The 24,314-nt window shown below is 39.3% G+C and overlaps 1 protein-coding gene across 3 annotated transcripts in view; it reads left to right on the top strand.

Annotated features, from left to right (window-relative positions):
• Positions 1-24,314, top strand: part of TBC1D1 (TBC1 domain family member 1) — a 115,418-nt gene that overhangs the window by 75,908 nt on the left and 15,196 nt on the right. For all 3 annotated transcript variants that reach the window (XM_035896775.1, XM_009641280.2, XM_035896774.1), the window contains exons 12-15: positions 224-363; positions 11,980-12,165; positions 16,440-16,601; positions 20,154-20,312. In XM_035896775.1, coding sequence (XP_035752668.1) covers positions 224-363; positions 11,980-12,165; positions 16,440-16,601; positions 20,154-20,312 — 647 coding nt within the window. The remainder of the gene's footprint in view (positions 1-223; positions 364-11,979; positions 12,166-16,439; positions 16,602-20,153; positions 20,313-24,314) is intronic.

The raw sequence follows: 24,314 nt of genomic DNA, 5'->3' as shown, positions 1-24,314 counted from the left end.
CAGTCCCTTTTGGTGAACTTAAGTGATGTTTGCAGCCTTGTATAAGCCTTGCCACAAAACAAGCGTCACGTACCTAACACTAAGAGCTTGACCCAGCATGTGCACAGCACACTGCACTCCTTAGCTGATCGATCGTGTTATTGCATTCACTGAAGACTCTGTCAGTGTTACTAGCAGATTCAGGTAACCTACTCACAAGCCATTCTGTGTTCTGCAATTTTAGCGACTACGAATCCAAACACAGCCAGCAGGCCATTGGTACAGACAGCCCCGTAAGGACTCGACGGCATTCATGGAGGCAACAGATATTCCTGCGAGTGGCAACCCCTCAGAAAGCATGTGATTCTCCCAGCCGATATGATGGTAAAGTCTGTGTTTATTTGCTCCCATGAAAGTTGTTAGTGGATGTAGTCTGTGAAGCGTGTATCATTTTGTCTACCAACTGGACAGTTTGCTTGGTGCTCTGTTTGTACTGTCTCTGCAGTTTCCCCACTTACTTTTTGGCCATGCCAAGCTCATCAGCTGTTGAGTTTTTATTTTTCAGCTTCGTATGTAACATAGTTTTGATTGTGTCAAATTAACTAACCAGAGAAGAAGTTATTTTTATGTGTACTATTTTAATGAGTTCTGGGGGAAAAGAAGTATTGTCAAGTGTTGCTCTGAAGAAAAGGTGATGCTTCTATTTCATCTTTCCATGCTGGAGTATAGAACTGTGGACTAGAAAAATCCAGGCCTAGCAGAAGGAATTAAATTTCTTTTATGACCTCAGTTGAGTTCTGGAGTGTGTACTTCATACGAGACTGAATTTGACCTCATGTGTGCTGCTCCAGTCTGTGACATTTGCCACTTGAGCCATAGTTATTCACTGTTCTCATATTTATTTCCTGAAATTCTGTAGAGCTAAAGAACCACAGACTAGAAAAAAATCACTGCACATAGCATGCAAGTGCATAATTTTATTCATCTCACTTTATGTGAGCCAGATAGTACAGTGCATGCTGAGGCCGAGAACACCTCGGAGAAGCTTGTGTCGGTAGATAATGGTCTCTGGCTCACTGAAGTTTGAATTTCACAGCTTGAGTTCTGCAAGCTCCACCTTCTGACTGATCTCTGAGGCCATTGTGTAAGAAATAAGAAAAAGTGTAAGGGAACAGGAGGGAACAGTACATTATAGTAAATGTAGTAAAAAGTAACCATCATAATGTCACTGAGTCGTTTTTCTTGCATCTTAAAGAGAGACCTTGATTAACTGGACATAGCATGTAATGGAAGTGTTTCTGTCATTAATGCATTGCTTGCAACGTAATGTGACTGACAATGGGGTAAGCTGTATGTGGGCATAAATGCATCTCAAATTTAGTGTACTTCAAAATAAAGTGATCTCAAGAGCATGTTGTGTAAACGTACACGTGAAATGCTCTCCTGTACTTCAAGGCATATGAAGGAGCTGTTCAACCTCAGCTGTTCTGTGACACTCCTGTTTTTGCAGGTTTGATGTGTCTTTTTGTGACTGGAAATAGTCTTACTTGTTTTCAAAAGCCACAAAACCTTCCTTCCCCTATTGAATAGGAAAAAAAAAAAAAAAAAGCCTAAATTGCCTATCCAAGCATTTCCTCTGAGACATAATAGCTGCAAGATACAATCTTAACAACCTACAGCTGGATAAGCAGAATAGTTGGAGAAACAAGGATGGCCAAAAAGGAAAACAGGAAGTGCTATTAATAGGAGGGACAATTTAAAATATCTGGCCTTTTTCTTCATTCTTGTTTTCCTTTTCTGTTTTTGTTCCAATGTACATATTCAGTTTGTGAACAGGGGGAGAAAACTCAGAGTTGGGGGGCGGAAGGGGGATATTATTTATAACAAGTACTGGGTTTTTCCATTTGGATTTTCATGCATCTCCTGGAATATTCCTGGCAGTAAAGGATAGTCACTCCTGATCCAGTCTCTGTAGCCTTTAAGAAGAGCTGCTCCACAGATGATCTTACATTGGACTCACCGCCACAGTTAATTTAGTAACCTCTGTAGTTCCAAAGTAAATGTAACTAGCTATCATTCCTCTTTCTTTCTTATTCTCTCAAGGAGAAGCTGCACGTGCAGTGGGGTTTATGGATTTTATAAGTTACCTGTACTTCCATCTTCCTCGCTCTTTTTGGACTGATTTCCTTTGGAAACTTTTGGAATTTATGCAAGCAGCTGATGTATCACCATAAGATCAATTTCAACCAAATTGGACAGAGGGCAAAGAAAGCTTTAAAGTTAACATGTTTTGTCGTGTTCTGCAAAAGTAAGCATGAAGAGAGGGAAACAAGGGAACATTCATGATTTTCCCTTTATAGACTGTGACTCCACTGACTGATTTCTCCATTCAAGTGCAATAGCCCACATACCACTCCAGGGTTCTCTACAAGACAGCAGTAAGAAAAAAGGCTAGGGATTTTTTAAAAGTTAGTAAATCAGCCAGGCAAGAGACCCAGATCTCTGTGAGTCAGAGGTGATAAAGTTTTTCAAGCTTAGCATAGGCTGCTTTACTAAACTTTGTATTAAACATAAAATCCACCAGTATGCCTGAACAGGGTATTGCTTCGACCACATGTGGGCAGGCACTGTCAACAAAATGAAACTACTTTGTGGCTGTAACTTCTCTGGGTTGTAATCACTAAATATACATGTGTAAGATGTCACAAGAAATAGAGGCAACTTTAAGCTTTATACACACAGAAGGGCCTAGATCCTGACATTTGTAATTCTATTTGTATAGGCAAGTGGTGAGCTGAATCTCAAGATGCATCATGTTCATTGCCACTCTGTGTGGTTAACACAGTAGGATATGAAGGTGTATTCACTAGAAGTTTAAAAAAAAAAAAAAAAAAAAAAAAAAAAAAAAAAAAAAAAAAAAAAAAAAAAAAAGGAAAGAAAAGAAAACCCAGACAACTCATAGCGTTTGCAGAAATTTTGACCTAAATCTTATGAGGTTCTGAACTTGAGAGATGTCTAGTGTCCTGAGTTCCCTACATGAAGCTGACAGCACTTCTGGATCCTTTAGTTCTTTAGGAGGTGCTTGTAAGTAGTTTGAGCTAAAACTTCATTTCCTGTAGCTCAGCTGGAGAGAAATGATTGCTGGCTGTGCTTTGGTGGTTGCATCGTGTGTTACCAGCCAGAGAGCATGCTGTTTGTTTTGCAGACACCATTATTTAAAAGGACAGGGTTTATTACACATGAAGGAGGGTGTTCATTTCTTACTAGGTTAGGAGTAAAATGAAAAACAGTCCTAAATCAGTAGAGTTAAAAAAAAAGAAAAAAATCACAAATAGATACACTAGAAAGCCATTTTTTTTTCTTGCCAGTTGAGATTCCTGCCTTGCCTGACAACTGGACTCAATCCAGCCACGCTCAGGCAAGGTGAGAACTCTGAGACAACAGAAAGCCTCAGGTATGGGAAATCATTCCTTTTGGTTGTTATAGGAGCAGTGTCCCATGTGCAGGCCCTCCTCTAGCCACCTCCTGCTTGTGGGTGCTGCCACTTTCCCTTTCCCTGCTGTTTTCCCCTGCTTCTGTACAGAACTTTACGATGAAGTGCATCGGAGAAGTTTTACGCAGTTTGCTGCCTGGCAGGACAGCCAGGTGACCACCAGTGAGCCTGAAGACGAGGCTGATCTCCAGTTTGGAGATCTAGAAAGGATCATAGAATCACAGAATGTTTTGGGTTGGAAGGGACCCTTAGAGGTCATCTAGTCCAACCCCCCTGCAGTGCAAAGGGACACCGCTAACTAGATCAGGTTGCTCAGAGCCCCATCCAACCTGGCCTTAAATTCCAGGGATGGGGCCTCCACTACCTCTCTGGGCAACCTGTTCCAATGTTATACCAACCTCATTGTGAAGAATTTCTTCCTTATATCCAGTCTAAACCTACCCTGGTTTAGTTTAAAGCCATTACCCCTTGTCCTGTCACAGCTGGCCCTACTAAAAATATTTTCCCCCATCTTTCCCATAGGCTTCTCTTCTCCAGGCTGAACAAGCCCAACTCCCTCAGCCTGTCCTCATAGGAGAGGTGCTCCAGCCCTCGGATCATTTTTGTAGCCCTCCTCTGGACCCGCTCCAACACTTCCATGTCCTTCTTGTGCTGAGGGCTCCAGAGCTGGACGCAGTACTCTAGGTGAGGTCTCACCAGAGCAGAGTAGAGGGGCAGAATCACCTCCCTCGACCTGCTGGCCACGCTTCTCCTGGTGCAGCCCAGGGTACGGTTGGCCTTCTGGGCTGCCAGCGCACATTGCCGGCTCATGTCCAGCTTTTCATCCACCAGCACCCTCAAGTCCCTCCCGGCAGGGCTGCTCTCAATCCTTTCTTCCCCCAGACTATTGATACTGGGGGTTACCCCAGTAATCTTCTGCTTAGGTGAAATGACCCGTAGAGATTTTTATTGCTTTCCAGCTGGTAGCTGCAGATTTGCAGAATTCAGTTATGGTAGTTCTGTTGTAGCAAGCTCCAGTTCAAAAAGGTCCAACCTCATCTCCTGCTGTCTGCCACTGCCCATGGAATGACTGTGCTGCTGCGGGTGGTGTGGAGGAGCACTGGGGGGCAGCGTTTCTCTCGCCACCGCCTTGAGACACACTTAGTGTCTTGTCCTCTGTTAATTTTCTTTTTTATTTGTCTGTGGGGGTGGAATAGTGTTGTACCTTGCAAAGTGGAAAGACGGAGGAGCACAGGTCACTTGGATCTGTTACAATACTATGTTTCTTTTGAAAAAAGGTTTTCTTTAATCTCTTTTTCTGAGGCCTTTTTGGCCTGTTTTCTGTATACGAATACACAAAATTCACTCTGGCTCTCCCACTCGCTGTCTTAAACATTGTAAGTAATATAAATTTTTCTTCAGTTCTTTGATTTTTACCTTTATACCTGCCCACCCTACTCACAGCCAAATCTTCATGCTTCTGGAGAAGTGTCTCTACCAGTAGCCCCAGTCTGTGGCTATGCAAATGGTTTAGGACTTCCAAGTTCTCTGTCTTTGCTGGTAAAAAGGTGAAGGGAACAACCTGGTGATCCTTTTAAGCCGACTGAAGTATGGGCTCACCCAAACAAGGTGGTTAGTTATCAGCTGGATCAGTTTTCTAGTCCCACTCACAGCATTACACAAGCATTTGTGCAGGTACAGGAGGCAGGCAGGGGCACATGTCTGGAAGCGGAGGGTGGGTGCTCTTACCCCTCTCGGGACCAGGACACACTTCAATCAGTGCAGAGTGATCATGAAACTTCACCTTGCACTGCAGTGCAGCAGGATATTTGCATGCTTTTATTCAGCATCTACAAATCTCTGTGCAGTGGACTATTTTCACTACAATTTTCACATATTGACTGTTCAGAATTGGTCATAGTGGGAGAACTGTTTTGCAGATTGTCAGAAGCTCCCAGCAGGGTAAAGTCAAGTGCTAGATTTAAAGGGGGTGTGAACTGTTTTCTGAAGTAAATGGTGGCAAAGTGATGGTGCTTGTCCTGAGCTTTCTTGCTGTTGGAGGTGTGTTGGCAGCAGACATCAAGAAAGATTTTTGTAACAGCTGTGTCAGTGCTAGGTTGGAGAATGGGTGATTTGTTTTAAGGTGGGCAATGGGGTGTAGTTACATGTTGAACAGTGAAAGAAGTTGCAATTTGGAGGAATGAGGTGCTTGGTATTGCTGAGCAGTACTCAGAAAATAGATTCAGGTGAAAAAAAAAGGAACTTTAGCTAGAGGAACTACGCAGTATTTTACAACTTCACTTGCAGAAAAAAAAGTCTTTTAGAAAGTACAAGTGTCTCTGTACAGGAGAAAAAACTTGATTTGTTAGTTAAAATGAATTGGGTTTCAGTCTCTGGCAGACAGAGGTAGCAAACTGGTAAATCCTAAGTGCTGAAGAAAAGTTTGGATTTGAAGAACTGTTATTCTTAAGACCAGTTGTAATCAGCACCTACTTATCTATGTGCTTTGTGGTGAGAGTTATCTCTCTTCCATTATTTAGGCAAAAATATTTTAAAAATAATTTTGTAGTAGTATTGCAAATACTGTAAACTGTTGCTTTAGCATTCTATACTCAGAATGTTTATATGGTGGAAATTATTTGTAATGTGTCCTCCAATACTGTTTTAATGGCTCCTTTTTAGCAACAAAATGATTATTAATTAACTAATGACTAGTTTTGTAAATGCTGTAATAAAGCCAGTTGGTTAGAGTTGGTTACTCAGCTCTGTCCCTCTCAGAGCAAATATATGCTCATAATCTTGATTTGCAGCAGAGGAGCTTGGCTATAAGCAGCAAGTACCACATATAATGTGTGACGGCTTCTTTGCCCATTGAAATATCAGGGCATTCGTTGCTCAGGGCTTGATAATATTAGTAAATGGGGTGAATTTGGAGGTGGATATTACTTTTTAAGAAGCTCTTGGTTTAAAAAAAAAAATCAAACTCTAAAGCATCTCCCAGATATGATTTTAATCAACTGTATTGAAATACACAATTTTTCAAGAGTTCCTCATTCAGCCATTGCCTTAAATTGTATGTCAGACTAGAAGAACTTGTTGCTTCTTGTGATTCTGTATCTGAAGCTTTCTGGTAACAGAAGGCTCCTGGTCACGTTACCACATTTGGTTATGAAGTCAAATATTCCAGATAGCTGTGTAAAATAATAGGAATATTATATCCTTGGTTATAGAAGTTTGCAGTTTCTCTTTAACTTTTGTATCATGTATGAAAGAAGGTGTTGCATTACCTGAATGGAAGATTTGAAGAGAACTAAGGATGTTGTGAAAGGCCTTTCTTTTGGGCAATTTAATCTTACATGACTGTGAAGATTCTCTTGTTTGTTTGCTAAGCTGAATTTTATAATGTTTAAAATGCAACAAAGAAAAATAGTGCAATGCAGAAAATAAAACGCTTAATGGAATTCTTCCGTCCACATTCTCACTATATCTTGCCTGACTTCTTAACCCTGGAGAGCAGATGTGACTGGTAAACACCGCATTGAGAGAGCCATGCGTAAACAAGGCCATGTTGAGGATGGCGATAATGCGTTGTATTTGTGCCTCCTCCCTATTAGCTTCCTATAAAAATAAAACAAGCCCTTCTTTTCGACGTGAAGTGTTGCAGTTTCTAGTCAAAGATAAATCTTGTTATCTTGGTTTTGATATTTGAGGTTGGTTAAACTAAATTTTAAGCTTTTAGGTGGGTTTGTCACTATTGGTTTTTTACTTCATGTGTGTGGTTTTTCTTAGCGGGTTTTCTTTTTTTCTTTTTTTTGGAAAGCCCTGTTTAATACTGAGATTGATTGAATAAGAAAATATTGATCAATTACATTTTTTTTCTAGCCAATTACAAATGAAATTTTCTAAAAAACAAGGTTTAAGGCATCATCTTAATAACTCACTGTTGGAATACTTTAATGTCCTCTCACAGGTCCCAGCAAATTCTCCATATTCATTGTAGCTTCTTCTGGAGATAATGAAATTTCCTGTTTATATCACTACCAGTCGAATACTGTCTGCTTTAATTACTGTTGCAGTCAACACCAGCTTTTAATTTACGAACTTTCTTCAGTGTGGTCCCTGGTAGCAATATACCGTGATAGTTTCTTCATAATCTTTTGTACTTTGTTTTGTGTGTCATCTTTGCACATGAGAGTTCCGTGTAATGCATTTGTTGATCCTTTTGGAGTACAGGGGTACTCTGCATCGTAGGATGGAAGCGCTGCCATGTGAAGCCAAAGAACTGAGTATAAATGAATGGATCTGCTGTACATATTCCATCTCAGTCCATTGTTCTATTGGTCTTGTCCTTTCTTGGGTAGTATAAGTGGTGGAAGCATCAGAGCAGGGTTTTTGAAGTACATATGGATGCACTGGCACATTTATGCAACGTTCGCTGCTGCTTCATGAGTAGTTTCATCTGCAGTTCATTACCTTGCACAAGTTCTCATGAGCACAAGAAGTACATTGCTTTGTGAGGAATACTTAGTCTGGACCCACAGATTTGTAGAAGTGCATTGCACAGAAGAGTAATCCTGAAGGGTAGTCCAAGTATGAACTTCAAATGGAAAATAACCTGTGTGTTGATGAAATATAATAGTAGTTATCGAGTCAACTTGCCCAATCCTGAACCTTAAAGAGTAGAAGTGTCATAGGCTTGTAGAAGTACCATGTATGGAGGTAGAATTTTATATGGAAGCTTGTGGAAAGGGAGCCACATATTTGAAAGGAGTACAGGTCAAACGTGGAATAGGAGTCAACAAAAGCTGACGAGGTTGGCAGATGAACAGGGAAGCAATCTTCCAGTGTGTACTGAAGTGTTCAGATCCTGCTTAGGTGCACTTACCAATCTCATAAAGGTTTTGAAGGCTGTGCCTTACTTAGGTTTTAACACATGGCAGTTTGATTCAGTGGGGCATGAGCTCCCAGTTATGTTCAGTTGAATTGCTCTACTACTTATCTTTGCTTTCTTTGTTATCCTCTAGATCGTTTATGCATAATAATGAAATACTCTGTTGTTACAGTATTTCTACTCTTATTGTTCTGGATCTGGAAGCTGGATGGCATGTCTGTTGATAGCCTTGTTGTATATTCATGGACATGGCTTAGTGCTGACTTAACCAAATGTCTGGTTTTTTACTTTGCTTTGAGGGATTACCTGCACATTCCACCTCCCCCACCTCCTTTACCAGCCAAATAGCTGATGCAACTCTGCAAACTTTAGGCAAGCCACCTGAGCAGTTAAACAGGTTCATTTTGGTTTCTATACATCCTGCTACGTGCCAGCATGGAGATGGGAGGGAAGGCAGGTTGTGAATGTGTTGCACTTTATCAGAGTAGACTTTAGACTTTCTGTTAAATGTCCACAAGTGAGCAGAAGAAAGAAAGGATAGAAAAGGAGCTGCCATTTGTAAGGCAAAATCAAGCCTAGGACTCTTCCACAGAAGAATTAGAGGTAGGGTTGATAATCATCATTGTTCAGCCTATAACCTTTCTGTTTTCTTTTATAGCCTTAAGCATTGTGAGTTAAATTTCTTTTAGTGAATAATGATCTTAGCAGGTTAGTCAGTAATAGACAAGAAATTTTCAGCCTAAATGGAAGCAGGATCATGGACTTGAATAGGTAATGTTTTGCAGTGGTTCAAGTATTTTCACAGTAAGTTTGATCACTGGAGGACGAGAAGTGAGTAACATCTCCAATAAATTAGAAGGTGATATTTCGTTAAGTTGGTACTTGAAGACCAGTCCACAAAATTTTCACTGAGAAAGTAGAATGTGCACGTTAAAACCAGGAAGATTTCAGGTCTTAGATATGTTCATTCTTGCTTTAGAGATGCAATGTGTTTAATCCATTTCCTTGCGTGTATTTTGGCTGCCTGGTTTGTTTTGTTGGGGGTTTTTTTGCAAGTGGGTAATCATAAACTGTATCTGTAGATAGTCTGATATTTCCTAACACATGCATACATATACGCGTGCATAAAACCAGAATACATATCTGACACTGAAGGAGATCCATAAACCACTGAGAGGATTTGTAGGGTGAGAAGAGATTTGTTTCCCCCATGATGTACATGCATTCTATATTGGATGCTAAAGAATGTAATAATAAGTGAATAGACTATAGATAGCACACAGTTGATAAGGGTGTACCTATCTATCTGGATTACTTTTACTTTTTGCATTAAAGTTTGGTGACCATTGTCGTGAATTCCTCTTTCTTATGGTGATGCAGCCTTTAAGAAAACAAAAAACTTTCTTTCAAGATAGTATTTTTTATTTTTTTAAGTTTATTATTTTATTCATGCAAGTTATGGCAGTTCTACCAGCATTATCCTTAAGAGCATTTCCCTTATAGTGTTGTTTAATATACACTAAGAAAAATCAGCTATTACCTGTATAGAATTACAGTATTAGTCTGTGCATCAAAACCAGCAATCAAATCAAAATAATTTACCTTTAATTGTCAACACAAGTTGAGGACTATTAAGTGTGTGTTCCTGATCTACCTGATGGCATTTACCTAAACCTCTTTTATAATTACAGATCTTAGGCCATGGAATTCTTTCCATTTACCTGTAAAAAAAAAAAATGAATGTTTGCCAGTTTGTTTTAAGGGATATAATGTAATTTTTTCATTGTATTCATATTTTTCATGATCAGCTGTATTTTTGAATGCTGCTGTCAATGTTTCCTACTTCTCTTTGCAACAAATGACAATTACCATTAAAGTGTCAAACATTTGTCCTCTGCCTAATTCACATTCCCGTGAAGTTCATTGTTCTCTGAAGTGTTATAAATACCCAAACTGTGGGTATCCACACTTATATCCAGAGTGCAAGTTTGCAAATGTTTTAATTTGTGCTGCTAGCTGAAAATGTTGCATTTATTTTTATATGTATATTTTAGCCCCTGAATTCAGCTGTGGTTACAAATACGTGTTGTGTAAGGAAACAGGTGGGTTTGGACCCACCCTGCTTGTCTCTGACTCTTTGAGAGGAAAAGATTGACAGTGGCATAACTTCGAAAAGCTGCAGCCAACAGCTGTGAGCGTTTCCATTCTTATTTAGTCATCTGAGCTTAGTTGTGTGTGTGCCTTTCAACAAACAAGAAAAGAATAGCTGCATACGAACCATGTGAGTCAATATATGGTAGCTTTCTGAGCAGATTCTGAAGGGGTGAAAACCTTCTGATTTTGTTAGTTTGTGGAGATGAGATAATTTGTGTGTGTGTGTTTTTAATTAAAAATCTTTATTACTGTGCTAGCCAATGATACAGAAATGGACCAGTGAGCTACCATGCAGAACGGTAATTTCAGGAGTGTCCCTTCTCGAGGAGCTATTTGAAATAGCATGCACAGATACACTTGTCCTTGGCTGGGGAGTCCGGGGCATGGGTTTTGTTGCACTGATTTTAAAGCATTTATTTGCATGTATAACTGGTCAACTTATCCTCAGGGAGACATTTCACAGCCATTCTGTTTGGCTGAAGGAAAAGAGTTGTTGCGATGGCTTTCCATTTGGGATTTGGTAGTAAAAGATGGGTGGGTTTGACCATTCATTTTAAAGGTGGTGAACTAAGTAGTTTTTTCTTCTAGATAGAGGTTATATCAAAGATTATTGAGTCTTCAGAGAAGCTGTATAAAACAATAAAATTAATGATACTGCAGCAGGCATTAAGAAGACAAAGTATAAGAACTTATGCTTCTTATGTTGAGAACCTGATTAAAAACAATGTTATTTAACCTTTCTCTAAAATGAGAAGATTTTTCAATTTGCCTGAGATTTATTTAATGTTCACTTTCTTTTGTAGTGTTTTCAGTCTTCTTAGAATTACCTTGAATGCTTGACAAAAAGATACATTTTGTGATAGATCAGCTGAAGCCAAAAGAAAAAGTGCAGAAGGTTATGACATGGTTAAAAATTAGAAGTGAGAGCAAGCATGTCTTAAGTGCCTGTCTCCCTTTCTGCATGTTTACTTTAAGAACTGGTAATCATCCCATTGTGTGGCCTTAGGTGGTGTGTGTTTGTGCAGCTAAGGGTGTGTGTTTTCTTTGTTAAACACAGGTTAGAGATTATTCTTTAAATTATGTGGGTGCTGTATTTGATTTGATCTGCTATTTGAATCATGCCAGGTTTCCGCTGTAAGTTGTATTTTTGCAATTTCTCAAACTTGCCTTTTCCTTTTTAGTTCTGTCCTTATAAAGCTGCAATTAGCAAGCCATGGTCTTGGTGCATGGTACAATGTTTTTATCAGGTTATAGAAAAAAATGTTCCAGGCTTTGGCCCATATGATTCTTATTCAGAATCAGGTTGTAAATCTGCTTGAAACTGCCATTTGGGAAACATTGCTTGGTATTGCTACCTCCTGTATATGTATGTATATGTGTGTGTGTGTGTGTATGTAGATATATACATATAGATATGCAGTCTTTGAAAATGTGTCCCATTCATGAAATCTAAGTAGTTCATAACAGCTTCTCTCTTTTAAAGATTACTCTGAATTGGGAGAACTTCCACCAAGATCCCCATTGGAACCAGTGTGTGAAGATGGCCCCTTTGGGCCTGTGAAAGAAGAAAGGAAACGGACACCCCGTGAGCTTCGAGAGTTGTGGAAGAAAGCCATTATTCAGCAGATACTGCTCCTCAGAATGGAGAAAGAAAACCAGAAGTTACAAGGTTGGTGAAGTTCTCAATTACACCCTACTGCAAGTTTACTTTTTGGGTTGCTCTGTGGCCTTGGCAGTGGATTGGACCAAGCCTTAATGAAGCATTTGAGGAACATATAGGTAAATCAGTTTAGCAGCATCTCCCTCAGCTCTCATCAGTGCAGGTTACAATTTACACTTTTTTTTTTTTTTTTCTCACTTCACTTTATTATTTGTTTACTTGATCTTAATTAGTACTTTTTTAGTTTTACCATGGCCAGGGTTTTTTAGTCCAGTGTCTAGAAGCTCTAGGGATTCAGCACAATCACTATCATGACCTGAATTCTTTTCTACATTCACATCCATAGGTCATTGTATTGGTCATTGCAACATTCTGTTTAGCCAGTCTTGAAGTTGAACTGAAATTCTTAAGGAGCTGGTTATGGACTTCTGTGTGTGCCTGCCTGCGTACACACACTGGGCAAGCAAGGTTTGTATGGAGTAGTAGTGACTTAGATCAGTCGGAAGGGTGATGAGAAGGAGCTTGAGAAACTGGAATTTGCAGTTTTTCTGAACCAGTATTTTTCTGTGGCTGAATGCATAGCTGCAACAAATCCGTTGTGGTGGCAATTTTTACACATAAAATGCAGCTGATTAAGAATACACATTTTATGGTAGCAGCTGCATCAGAATTAGAAGTGATTGCCCTTGAGAGCTGCTCCTTTGAAGATATGAATAAGGACAGGAATGCTTATCTGGCTGATTTTAAATATTCAGGAAGGGAGTAGGCACCTGGATCCTCAAGGGGTGAAGTACCTGGCATGAAAATGGCAATTCTTCTTTGCCTTTGTGTAAACTTGAGGAAGGATTGTCTTCCGGGAAGAGCTGCGGAGAGAAAAGGCCCAGCCATGTGGAAAGGTCAGTATACAAAACACGAAATCCTTCTTTCAACTTGGGCTGGAAGGAGAAAACACCTCTCAGACATTGGATATGGCCTCCCAGAACACTTAGCCTACCTGTACATGTGACAGGCATGTTCCCAGAAAATGTCCTTGCTAATCCAGTAAATTAAAATAGGGCAATGGATACCAAACATCCAATGCCCTTGGCTAAGGGGCCAAGACCATCTGGAGAAAGAGATACCGAGAGCAATGATTTATTCAGTCCCTTCAGCTTAGAGCAGTGCTGTCATAAATGAGCTTCTATCAAGTCATTCTGTAGGGTGGAATTTTTATGGGATCTAGCATTTAGAAACAAATTTTCTCTGTTTTGTATATTTATACTGCTGATTTTATTTAAAATTATCTTGTATTCAAGTTATCTGAATCTACAGCCTGCAGTCAAGTTTTTGGCAACTGCAGGACATTAATATCCGTAAAAATTTTAACATTCAGGTGCTCCAATTTTGTCTGCCCAATTGCAAAACCATCACAAATTCACTAAGATGACATGTCTGGAGCTAGTTAGTGAATGAATGCAATGGGTGCTGGCATGACTGAAGACCCAAGCTGTGCAGTATGCATTGTTGAGTAAGGAAGTTGTCCTAGGTAGCTGCTGCATGAAGAGCTCAGATGGTGAGTCAGGACTTGAAAAAACAGATGACTATGTTGCGGTGAGCGCAGCTTTGTAATGTAATACCACATGTTCTGATGCTTTTGTCTCTGGGAAGTAGAAATAAATATTTTATGCGCAGTAATAATTCTCAGAGTACTACTGTTCAATACTGAACAAAATATTAAAATTAAATGTACAGTATGTTGCATCCTTACTGATAATGCTTAAGTGTGATATTGGGAATTGGGTAGTGTCAGTATCTAAAATAAGCTTCTTGATAAAGGCGTATTCTCTCCTCAGTCCTTGCACATCACTCCCACTGTCACATTTTTGCATATGGCATAAGAAGAGTGAATAAAGCAGAAAAGTCTGAAAAGACTGAAAAGTTGCCAAGCACCAGGAAACACTTGTTTGCCAGAGGCAGAACATTGAAAGATTTCTCTGAGCTTGTTTTGCATATACGCTGAAACTTAAATGCTGGTTTTAAGTCCTCTCCATACAATGCCGCCTGTGTTTTAAGTTTTTTTTAATATTCTAATACATAAATATGTTGTATTTGATCTGAAGGAAATGTGAAGAAGTTGACAGTTTAGATACGCAGAATCACTTTCAGTGTGGACACACAGCTACAATAAAACTGTCGGTGCTTCTAATTACATGGTTCTATGGTTAAACACTGAATATATATACAGGGAACAATCAAAAGCAACAAGAAACCAGGAATAAGAAAAACCTAAGGAGTAAAATTAAGCTACATCTGTCTGTATCAGGATGGGTAAAGCATGTGTCAGCACATGTGCAGCCAAAGTCATGTTTTAAAATGAAATATACTACTTTGAAGTGAAAAGTCAAAAACTAAATTAGAAAATGTCAAAATGAAATACTATGAGGTTCAGATCTTGCAAAAACATAGGTAACATTGTAGCTCACATGAATAACCTCACTGAATGAAATAATTCACATATGAAAGCAACTGCAGGATAGGGAGGTAAAGTGGACACTTCCCAAATATAAACAGTTCTTTTCTTTTTCCATTTTAAAAATCTAGAATCTTTGCGACTCTTGGAATTTGATAATCTAAAAAACCTTAATTGCAGATACAGGTCTCAGAACAAGATGAGCTCAGTGTGTTGGCTCTTTTAGTGTCATTATGGACCATGTGAATTTCAGGTGATTTTTAACTGTTTAGCAAATGTATATAAACAAGTTGAACATACAGACAGTGGAGAGTTAAACTAACAAAAGATAACATTTTAGCATAGATTGTCTCAAGGCTGTAATGCATGTGATTTTGTGAGTTCATACTGTGAAATCATCAAAAGTAGCAGTAGGCTTATGATGTATGGCAGAAGGTCCTCAAAATGAGAGTATCTTGTTAGCGTTACAGTAATGCATCACCATAAGTATTTAATTTTTGTTTAATACTGTAGAACCTTTCCATTTTTGCAAGTAGAGAGCTGCTGACTGTATCCCGGGACTCTTGTCCTGGCAGTAGGTGCATTGAGTCCTCAGCCACATTACAGCCCAGTTAAAAAATTGAAATACACAATTTGTTAAATTCTCCGTAGACCTACCACAGACTATGTCACTTGTTAGTGTTCTCTTCATAGTGTTGTCTTGATTTCCTTACAGCATTGTCTTTCATCATTTCATGCCTTTTATGAATAGATGTCTGACATCTTTCCATCTCATCTGCAGTGCACTTTTCTTCTCCATCTGAGCTGAAAGACCTCTTCTGTTTTTTCAGTCTTGTGACCTGCACAGATTCATCCACTGTCCCCAAAAGTGCTTTTATTATTTAGTTTACGTCAATGCCATTAATAAACCGTTTTTCCAGGTACATTCTAGTACTAAAAAGCCGCTGCAGAAACAAAACTTAAAAGCTTTGCTAGGAGTCCCTTCGAAATTCTCACTCCAATTTTAAACTTTGGAATTAACACTCAGCTACAAAATTCATATTCATTTTTGCCATGCTTCTTTGATGCTTTCCCAGCAATTGATTATTTAATCCCTTGTAGATAACACGTGAAAATACTGTGCAATATTCTTATAAATTGTAATCTGAGAAAATCACCAATACTACAGTGCAGCTCTGCTCCAAGAGCTCTGATGATCTAAAATGTCTTATTTAAGACTGGACCAATGCTTTGGTCCTTGTTCTGATTTCTTCAGTGGAGACTTTAAGACAACCTCATGTATATATACTGTTTATAGTCCTGTTTGTGTTCAGGGTTCTGAAATTTTCTATACTTGAACTTTCCTTTTTATGTAGTCTATAAAAATGGACATGTGAATGATCACCTTTAAAGTAACTTTTCTACTTTGTCATTACTATTATGGAGCTGTATGCATAAGAAATAGATGACTATATTGGTTTTGTATTTTTATTTGGTGTAAGTCTTCTGGACTAATTTTTTTTTTAGGAGGTGGGAAATTGAAAAATCCTGTTAGGAAAATCTTGCATTTATTTCATTAGTCATTGTCTCTCATGTTTCTTCAGATTCAAGAGTTGACTAGCTGTAAGGAACTTAACTGTGTTTGGCCTGTTAAATTAATATTACATATCTTATCTTAAAACCAAAGAAAACGCCCAAAACAAAACACCCCACAATCACAAAAATTTAAACATGTAATTCAGAATTAATAGCGTTTAATTTTAGGTGGATTGCATGATGAAGTTCAAAGGTAAATTAATCCATTTTGCAAATAGTAAACAATATTAACTGGTGCATTCATGATATCACTTCCTAGCTTCAGAAAACAATTTGCAGAACAGACGTCTGAAACTTGACTATGAAGAAATCACACCATGCTTAAAAGATGTAACTTTGATTTGGGAAAAAATGCTGAGTACACCTGGAAGGTCAAAAATTAAATTTGATGTGGAAAAAATACACTCTGCTGTTGGGCAAGGTAAGCACAGTTGGTTATTTTCAGTTGTTGAAATGCACGTAAATTGTATTAGAAAAGGAATAGGGTGACCTCTTAACCACTCCTTACAACCAGATTCTCACCAGAGCTGCACGTCAGGTTGCTGACTAAACAAGTAACAATGTTCAGTATCTTCATGGTCCTGTGTATGTAAGTAACAGTCCCTTTCAGCAGTAGCTGCAATTGTATTACTGGAGTTAGTGTTTGGTATTCTTTTTTGAATAACATTTGTCCTTACAGGAGAGTTGTACAGTACCTTAATATATTATAATTGTTGCAGTCTGATTTTATAAAAGTTATAATTAAAGAAAGAAGCCTGGATAACACCAAAGAAACAACTGTGTAAATAACTGAAGAAATGTCTGCACTATTATCTGGAAATTCTCTGTTCCGGCCTGGGCAGTATGTGCGTATACAGACAGTACACGTGGGTATCTCTGGAGAGCTGCCTTTCTTCTGAGTTCAACAACACATTGTACCTGCAAACACCACTTACAGTCTTCCTCACAGCTGCAGGGCTGAGCAACCTGCCCCGCTCTCCACTGCATCAAAACTAATATAACCTAAGGATGGTTTTTAAATATTCGAAGAAATTAGGTTATTACTCAATGTTATTTGCACCATGTTTGTACCCAAAGGCCTTATGCTGAGTGCAGTATGTTACTCCAAAGAGCTTTTTATAGTTCTGTACAAAGCTTTCCAGTGTGTAAAGGAAGTGTCAAGAATTCACCACTAGCAGAAGTTTAGTATTTTAAATATTGCACTTTCCTATATGCAGTTATCTAAGCAAGTTAAACTAAATTGTCCATTTAAGATGACTAGGTAAGTCTAAATTTCTAACAATATCAAATACCCCAAGCATAAATCCCTACAGAGTAAGAAAAGCTCATTATCACGTTTCCTTCCATCCATGTAGGCAAAGGGCTCTGTCCAGTCAGTGTCTGAGCATGAGAAAAACTTGGTTTCTGTTGACAGTCCAGTGATGCTGGCCTATGTTAGAGTTCAAAATAAAACTTAAAAAACTTGGAGTTATGCAAAACAAGTAAATAAATAAATAAAGTCATCCAGAGAGACCTGGACAGGCTGGAGAGGTGGGCCTGTGTGAACATCATGAGGTTCAACAAGGCCAAGTGCAAGGTCCTGCACCTGGGTCGGGGTAACCCCCAGTATCAGTACAGGCTGGGGGAAGAAAGGATCGAGAGCAGCCCTGCCGAGAGGGACTTGGGGGTGCTGGTGGATGAAAAGCTGGACACACAAGAAGGACATGGAAGTGTTGGAGCGGGTCCAGAGGAGGGCTACAAAAATGATCCGAGGGCTGGAGCACCTCTCCTATGAGGACAGGCTGAGGGAGTTGGGCTTGTTCAGCCTGGAGAAAAGAAGGCTGCGGGGAGACCTGATTGCGGCCTTTCAATACCTAAAGGGGGCCTATAGGAAAGATGGGGAAAATGTTTTTAGTAGGGCCAGCTGTGAGAGGACAAGGGGTAATGGTTTTAAACTAAAACAGGGTACATTTAGACTGGATAGAAGGAAGAAATTCTTTACAATGAGGGTGGTAAAACACTGGAACAGGTTGCCCAGAGAGGTAGTGGAGGCCCCATCCCTGGAAGCATTCAAGGCCAGGTTGGACGGGGCTCTGATCAACCTGATCTAGTTAGCAATGTCCCTGCTCGCTGCAGGGGGGTTGGACTAGATGACCTCTAGGGGTCCCTTCCACCCCAAGACATTGTATGATTCTATGATTCAGTGGATTGCTAATAAGAAGCACATACAAGTAGCCGGTAGATGGGGAAATTATCCCTAGCTCTGGATGCTATTATTATGCTGTGCTCTCTAGAGCCCAGTTGTGTCAGAGTTCTTAGAGTTAAGTGATGTCAAATTTCATACATATGCAGAGATGAAAAATGCATTTAAACTGAGTTTAGCAAGTTCTAGTTTAGACCAAAACCATTAAAAATAACTTGAGTCAGCAAGGCAAACAGGTAAGAAATGCAAGTTTCAGTAAGCATGGGGCTTAAATAAGGATAACAAATATGTACTGTTAACCTATAATGTACACTGTAGTAGATGTTTAAATATAGTGCATCTTTTGTTTAGGAAGTAGTGAACTAAATACTTTATTTTACATGTATGATGCAGCATACAGAGATAAACTTAATATTGGACTACTTCCTTAAAGGGAATTTTAATTAATTTGTAATTTTGCAGCTGTAAATGTGCTCTATTAAGCCAGGTCTACCCTATGTGACACATTCAACCTCACTGAAGCTAATGGGGTTTTAGAAGTGTATCTGAAGAGGAGAGCTTGGCTCATTATGTTTCAGTGTCTGAAATGGCACTTTCCCTCACTGTTTCGTGGTGGAGACTTTTCGATAATTGGGTTTAAGTTCCCTAAAGTAATTTACAGAAATGTTCTCTGAATACGCTTCTGATGTGGATTCAAATATTATACATTTCTACCAGCATTTCATTTTCAAGCAATTGTCTCTGGAATACAATAGTACAGTAAAAATAAGTATTGCATAGATAAATTCATATCCTTTTGTGTTTATATGAGAGAAGGCAGTGAAATTGCTCTAATATGTTTTGTCATCTTTCCATGTCAGTTGTATGTTTGAGTCAATTTTGATTTCTCCTATTGTTGTTGTCATCCACGTTACATATACAGCAAGAGAAAAAGCAGTCCGAAAAACTTTTAAGCCGTATATTACTTCAAACTGTAATATCTGATTCCAGTACATCACGGATTAGACAGAGTACTTTCCCAACAAATAATGTATTGATTTCTTGTGTAGATGATTTAATAGTGCCAGTCTTGTGCTGAATAAACTATGCATGTAACAATAACCTTTCTGTTACTTTCAGAGCTTTGCATATAGATACAAATGAAGGCTACCATGCATCTTCCCTTTTTATAAAGAAATTCAAGCTTCAAAACACTTTTACTGTACCAGTCATTCAGCAAACCAATAGCAAAACTAGAAATACAGTACTTGCTTTCTGATTACCTGTCTTCTGTTGTAGTCTCTAGATCATATCTCCTTTGTAGTTGTTTATGCATTAGGAAGGTAGGATGCACGCGTACCAAAAACTTACTCCTGACAACAGTGTCAGTGCTATATTAGTGAAAAATGTTAATTAGTTCTGTTGCAGTGCTTTATTGTGCACTTTATACAGAAAAATGGGAGATAAGCATATAACTTCTCAGAGGCAAGTATTGCAATTTTTGCTGCCTCTTCTAGTACTTATCAGACTGGATGTAAGTGGTAACATTAGACTTAGGCAGCTTGCCCTGTTTCTACCTTAAATCTCTCCTGTTAAGATACCGATGTATTTTATTGGTTGAGGAGGTATAAGCACTGTAGTTTGATCTGCTTCTATGGTCTACTGGCAATAGAAGATACGGATCAAGCAGATAAGGATCTGCTTGCATATCTAGCAGATATGGATCTTCAGTTCCTCAATCCTGTTAGCTCAACTATAGCTGAACCCTCAGTATGAGTACAGATTACTGGTTTAATGACTTTCTTCTCTCAGGAGTACCACGTCACCACCGTGGGGAGATCTGGAAGTTTCTAGCAGAGCAATACCATCTTAAACATCAGTTTCCGAGTAAGCAACAACCAAAGGACACACCTTATAAAGAACTCCTAAAACAACTAACTTCCCAGCAACATGCAATACTTATTGACCTAGGTAAGTGCAGTAGTGGTCTGAAATTAAAATAAGGGTTTTGTGATCTCTGAAAGAGAATTCAATAAAAGAAGGTAACACACAAAAAGCCTCTCACCACTTAATAATAGGTTGTTGGTAAGAACTGCTTTTAATAAGTGAGAACTATACTTGACACCATTAGGAAAATGTAAAATCTGCATTTCAAACACAGAGATCCTTTTCAGCATGTGGTCATAAGAGGTTGCTAGATGTGATGGTAATGCGTCTATATTTCAAATATTGATAGTGAACTTCACAGGTCCATGGAATACAAATTGTTAAAAAAGGAAGTCAATATTTAAGTGCAGACTGTTGAATCGTGTGCTGTTCATTCCTGATGTGCAGTGCTTGCTGTCTCTGTTAAAGACTTTTACTTGAAAAAATGCAGAAGTTTTGTTTTATGCTTTTTTCTTTTTTAATGGGTAGTTGCTAGCAGCTGGTATTTTTACTTGTATTAAAACAATTATGAAAGAAGCTCTTCTTAATAATATTTACACTGCCTAAGTCTAAGCAAGTAGCTGGCTCCTGATTTAGGCACAGTGAACTGGTCTGTGGAGTCCATTGACTTTAGTAGAGAGAAGTTAGGAACCAAGGCTCTTAAAATTGAAGCGACTGGTAGGTAGGCAGGCTACAGGCAGAATTTTGGTCTTCTTGAGTAGAGTTTTCCATTTTCCCCTCACACTTATGGTTCAAAGCTCAGAAAGTTTCTTCTAGTATTAGAAGGAAATAAGAGAAGGGAAATCTAAATGGAATGAAATTACTGATTTAGGATAGGAGCAGAAGAGATTGCTCCAGATAATTGTAAAAGAGCAGTCTTCAAAAAATTATGCCATTCATAACCCTTCCTTTTACTTCTTCTGGTCCTCTTCCTTTATCACCTTTAGTTCCTTGATGTGAGATTGTCTTTCATTGATTGACTCTTGCCACTGCTAGACTAAGACGATAACAAAACCCAGGAACATTTAATAAGACCAAAAGTCAGTATGGCCTGAAAGATGTGGATCAGTATTAAACGTTGCTACTGTCCCTGTTCACTGCTGCTCCCAGATGTTTTTGTTAAGGTCTGTATCAATACCATCTTGAAGCTCCCGCAAGTCAAGACATTTGTTTTGTAGACCTCATGGAGGTACGTTTTGGTATCCTGTCAGTCTTCCCTCATGAAGGCTGTTCCCTTTTCTCTCCAGTCCTGCCCCCAGGCAGCATATGGCTGCTCCTCAGATGGGTTAAGTATTCTGTGGAATCTCTTGCAGTCATTAACACGTTTCTAACATGACAATAATTATTCAAATATATGTGATTGTTGAGACAGATGTTCACATGTCTAACCTTTACCCTGGCAAAAGTATTTGTGTTTGAATAGAAGCCATCTGAACCAAGTTACTGGAAGTTTTTACAGATAATCTACAGATTATCCTTATGACTATACAGCTGTGGATTTTCTTAAGATACTGTTTTCTTCTCCCTTGGATATTTTAATTCAGTTCATTGAGAAACCAGGATCTGGTGTTTTTCCAACAGGATCCCAAGTCCTGTGTGTGTGATAATCCCACACTGAACTCAGTGTTCATTATGCTCTTTCCTAATAAAGGAAAAAAATTAACAACATCTTCCAGAGCATGACAGAATTTAGAACAGGCTTGTGTTGTGGGGTTTGTGGTTTGGGTCTGAGGAGTTGTGTGGGGTAATATAAGAGGTCCATGATCACTAAGTTTGATTAAATAAATTTGCCATGAAAAACTCCATTAGGGGAAGTTATGCACTGCAAGTAACCAAATATCATGTGATAGAATGATAAAAATTTATGGGAAAATTTGTACCTGTATCCTGGTTTGGGCTGGGATAGAGTTAATTTTCTTCCTAGTAGCTGGTATGGTGCTGTGTTTTGGATTTAGTACTAGAAGAATGTTGATAACACACTGATAGTTTAGTTGTTGCTAAGTAGTGCTTAGACCACTCAAGGACTTTTTCAGCTTCTCCAGCTCTGCCAGGTGCATAACAAGCAGGGAGGGGGCACAGCCAGGACAGCTGATGCAAACTGACCAAAAAGCTATTCCATACCATATGATGTCTTGCTCAATATATAAACTGGGGGCAGCAATCACTGCTCGGGGATGGGCTGGGCATGGTCAGCGGGTGGTGAGCGATTGCATCACTTGTTTTTCCTGAGTTTTGTTTCTCTCCCTCTTGTTGTTTTCCCTTTCATTACAATTTATTTTTGTTGTTGTTATTATTTATTTACTTCAGTTACTAAACTGTTCTTATCTCGAGCCACAAGTTTTCTTACTTTTGCCCTTCTGATTCTCTCCCCTATCCCAACAGGGGGGGTAGGGTGGTTGAGCGAGTGGCTGTGTGGCGCTTGGTTGCCGACTGGGGCTAGACCACAACAACTTTATTTGATCTGAATGTTTAATACCTGTTGTATTATTTTCACTTATGTCTCTTCTGTAAAGAAGCAGTACAGAGTTGTCCCATCATAATTCTGCTCTCTTTAACTACTCAAACAGTATTTGAATATTTTTCATTGCAATCGAAAGTCTATACCCCCTTTATTCCACCTGGAAGAATTGCCTGATGAGGGATCACCTATACGCAGAGCTGTCTGGGGGCACCTATTTCTTAATAACTCAATGTGCAGAATATCTTCAGCAGGTACTGAACTGTGAGAAGATTTGTCAAGTTTAGATGGTGACCTAAACTTTATAGGATAAATGAGAATATTTTCTCCTTTTTTGCAACACTTGGTAAAGTGAGTCAAAATATCAAGGCAGTGCACAGAAAACAAGAATCTGGTGGAACAGACATGTTTCTGCAGAAACTGGCATGAGCTGGGGTGGGGAGGGTGATGGTCGATGCCACCTTCACTGTCACCTACCTGGCAGGCTTGCCAAGTTTCCACTTGGCACTGGGATAGTAACACTCCAAGGAGCCTTAATGCCAGCTGGGAATAGGCAGTTGCAATGTAGGTAAATTGTTTCCCTCCAGACTTTGTCACACCAAGTCTAGGAATTTCCCCGGATCGCACAGCGCCAGAAGGGGTCTTTTGTTCTTGAGAGAGACATTTATGTGCAACCCAACATCATTCGCTAGGAAGTACCTATCAGTCAAGTCAGCATATCTGGTATTGATACCCCCTGGCAATGAATGTTGGGATTCTGTGGTACTGAAGTGCCTCAGTAAGGGGTGAATAGTTTTGTGATGGGTTAATGAATTGAATGCCTTCAGCGGAGGGGAGACATGTGGGACAACTCCTGGACGGTAGGGAGCACAGTCAGGCTGAGTTTGTTTGGCTCACACAGCAGATTGGGGCTTGCTGGCTCAGCAAGCTGTTCATATTTTCTGCCTGGTTCTGCACACAAATACTTTCTCATCTTAGCCCTGTGCTCTGCTTGTAGAAACAAATGACTTCATGTGTTAGCAAATCGGTAACTTCATGGTGGTTTTCGTGCAGAGTTGTTTTGCCAGGGAGCTATTTGCTAGCCCATTAGCTGAGAGAAGGATTGGGCCCTGTTATTTCAGTAAGATGAAACTGGGAAGCTGAAGACTTCCTAGTGATTCACACTGGAATAAAGTAGTGCTGCACAGTAACAGACAGCATAACTGGATAGGCAGCTAGAAGGAATTTGCATGTTCTGACTTGTGTTCCTTCAGGCTATCAGAAGTGTTTTCTCTTAAATCTTTAAGAATCCTTCTGAAAGTATGCACTTGTCCCTTGAGAGAAAAAACTATGTTCTTGTAACATGTGGTTATAATATTTAAAAAAGCTTTCCTGAATTAAGGTCTTGCTAACACAGTGTGACCCAAAGCCGTAACAGTGTTGCTCACGCTTGGTTGAATCGATGCATCTTCAGCTGTAAATAGTGCTTCCTGAGAATGAGGATGGCAGTGTGCATCTGGGTGCAGAGGTGAAGTACAGCAGCCACTTTCCTGGCCCAGTTCACGGGTCACAGTGCTATTTCATTACATGGACAAGAACAAAGCCGCAAT

Source organism: Egretta garzetta, unplaced genomic scaffold (genome assembly GCF_000687185.1).
Source record: "Egretta garzetta isolate BGI_Z169 unplaced genomic scaffold, ASM68718v1 scaffold256, whole genome shotgun sequence".
Lineage (NCBI taxonomy): Eukaryota > Metazoa > Chordata > Aves > Pelecaniformes > Ardeidae > Egretta > Egretta garzetta.
This window is presented reverse-complemented; position numbering and strand designations above follow the sequence as displayed.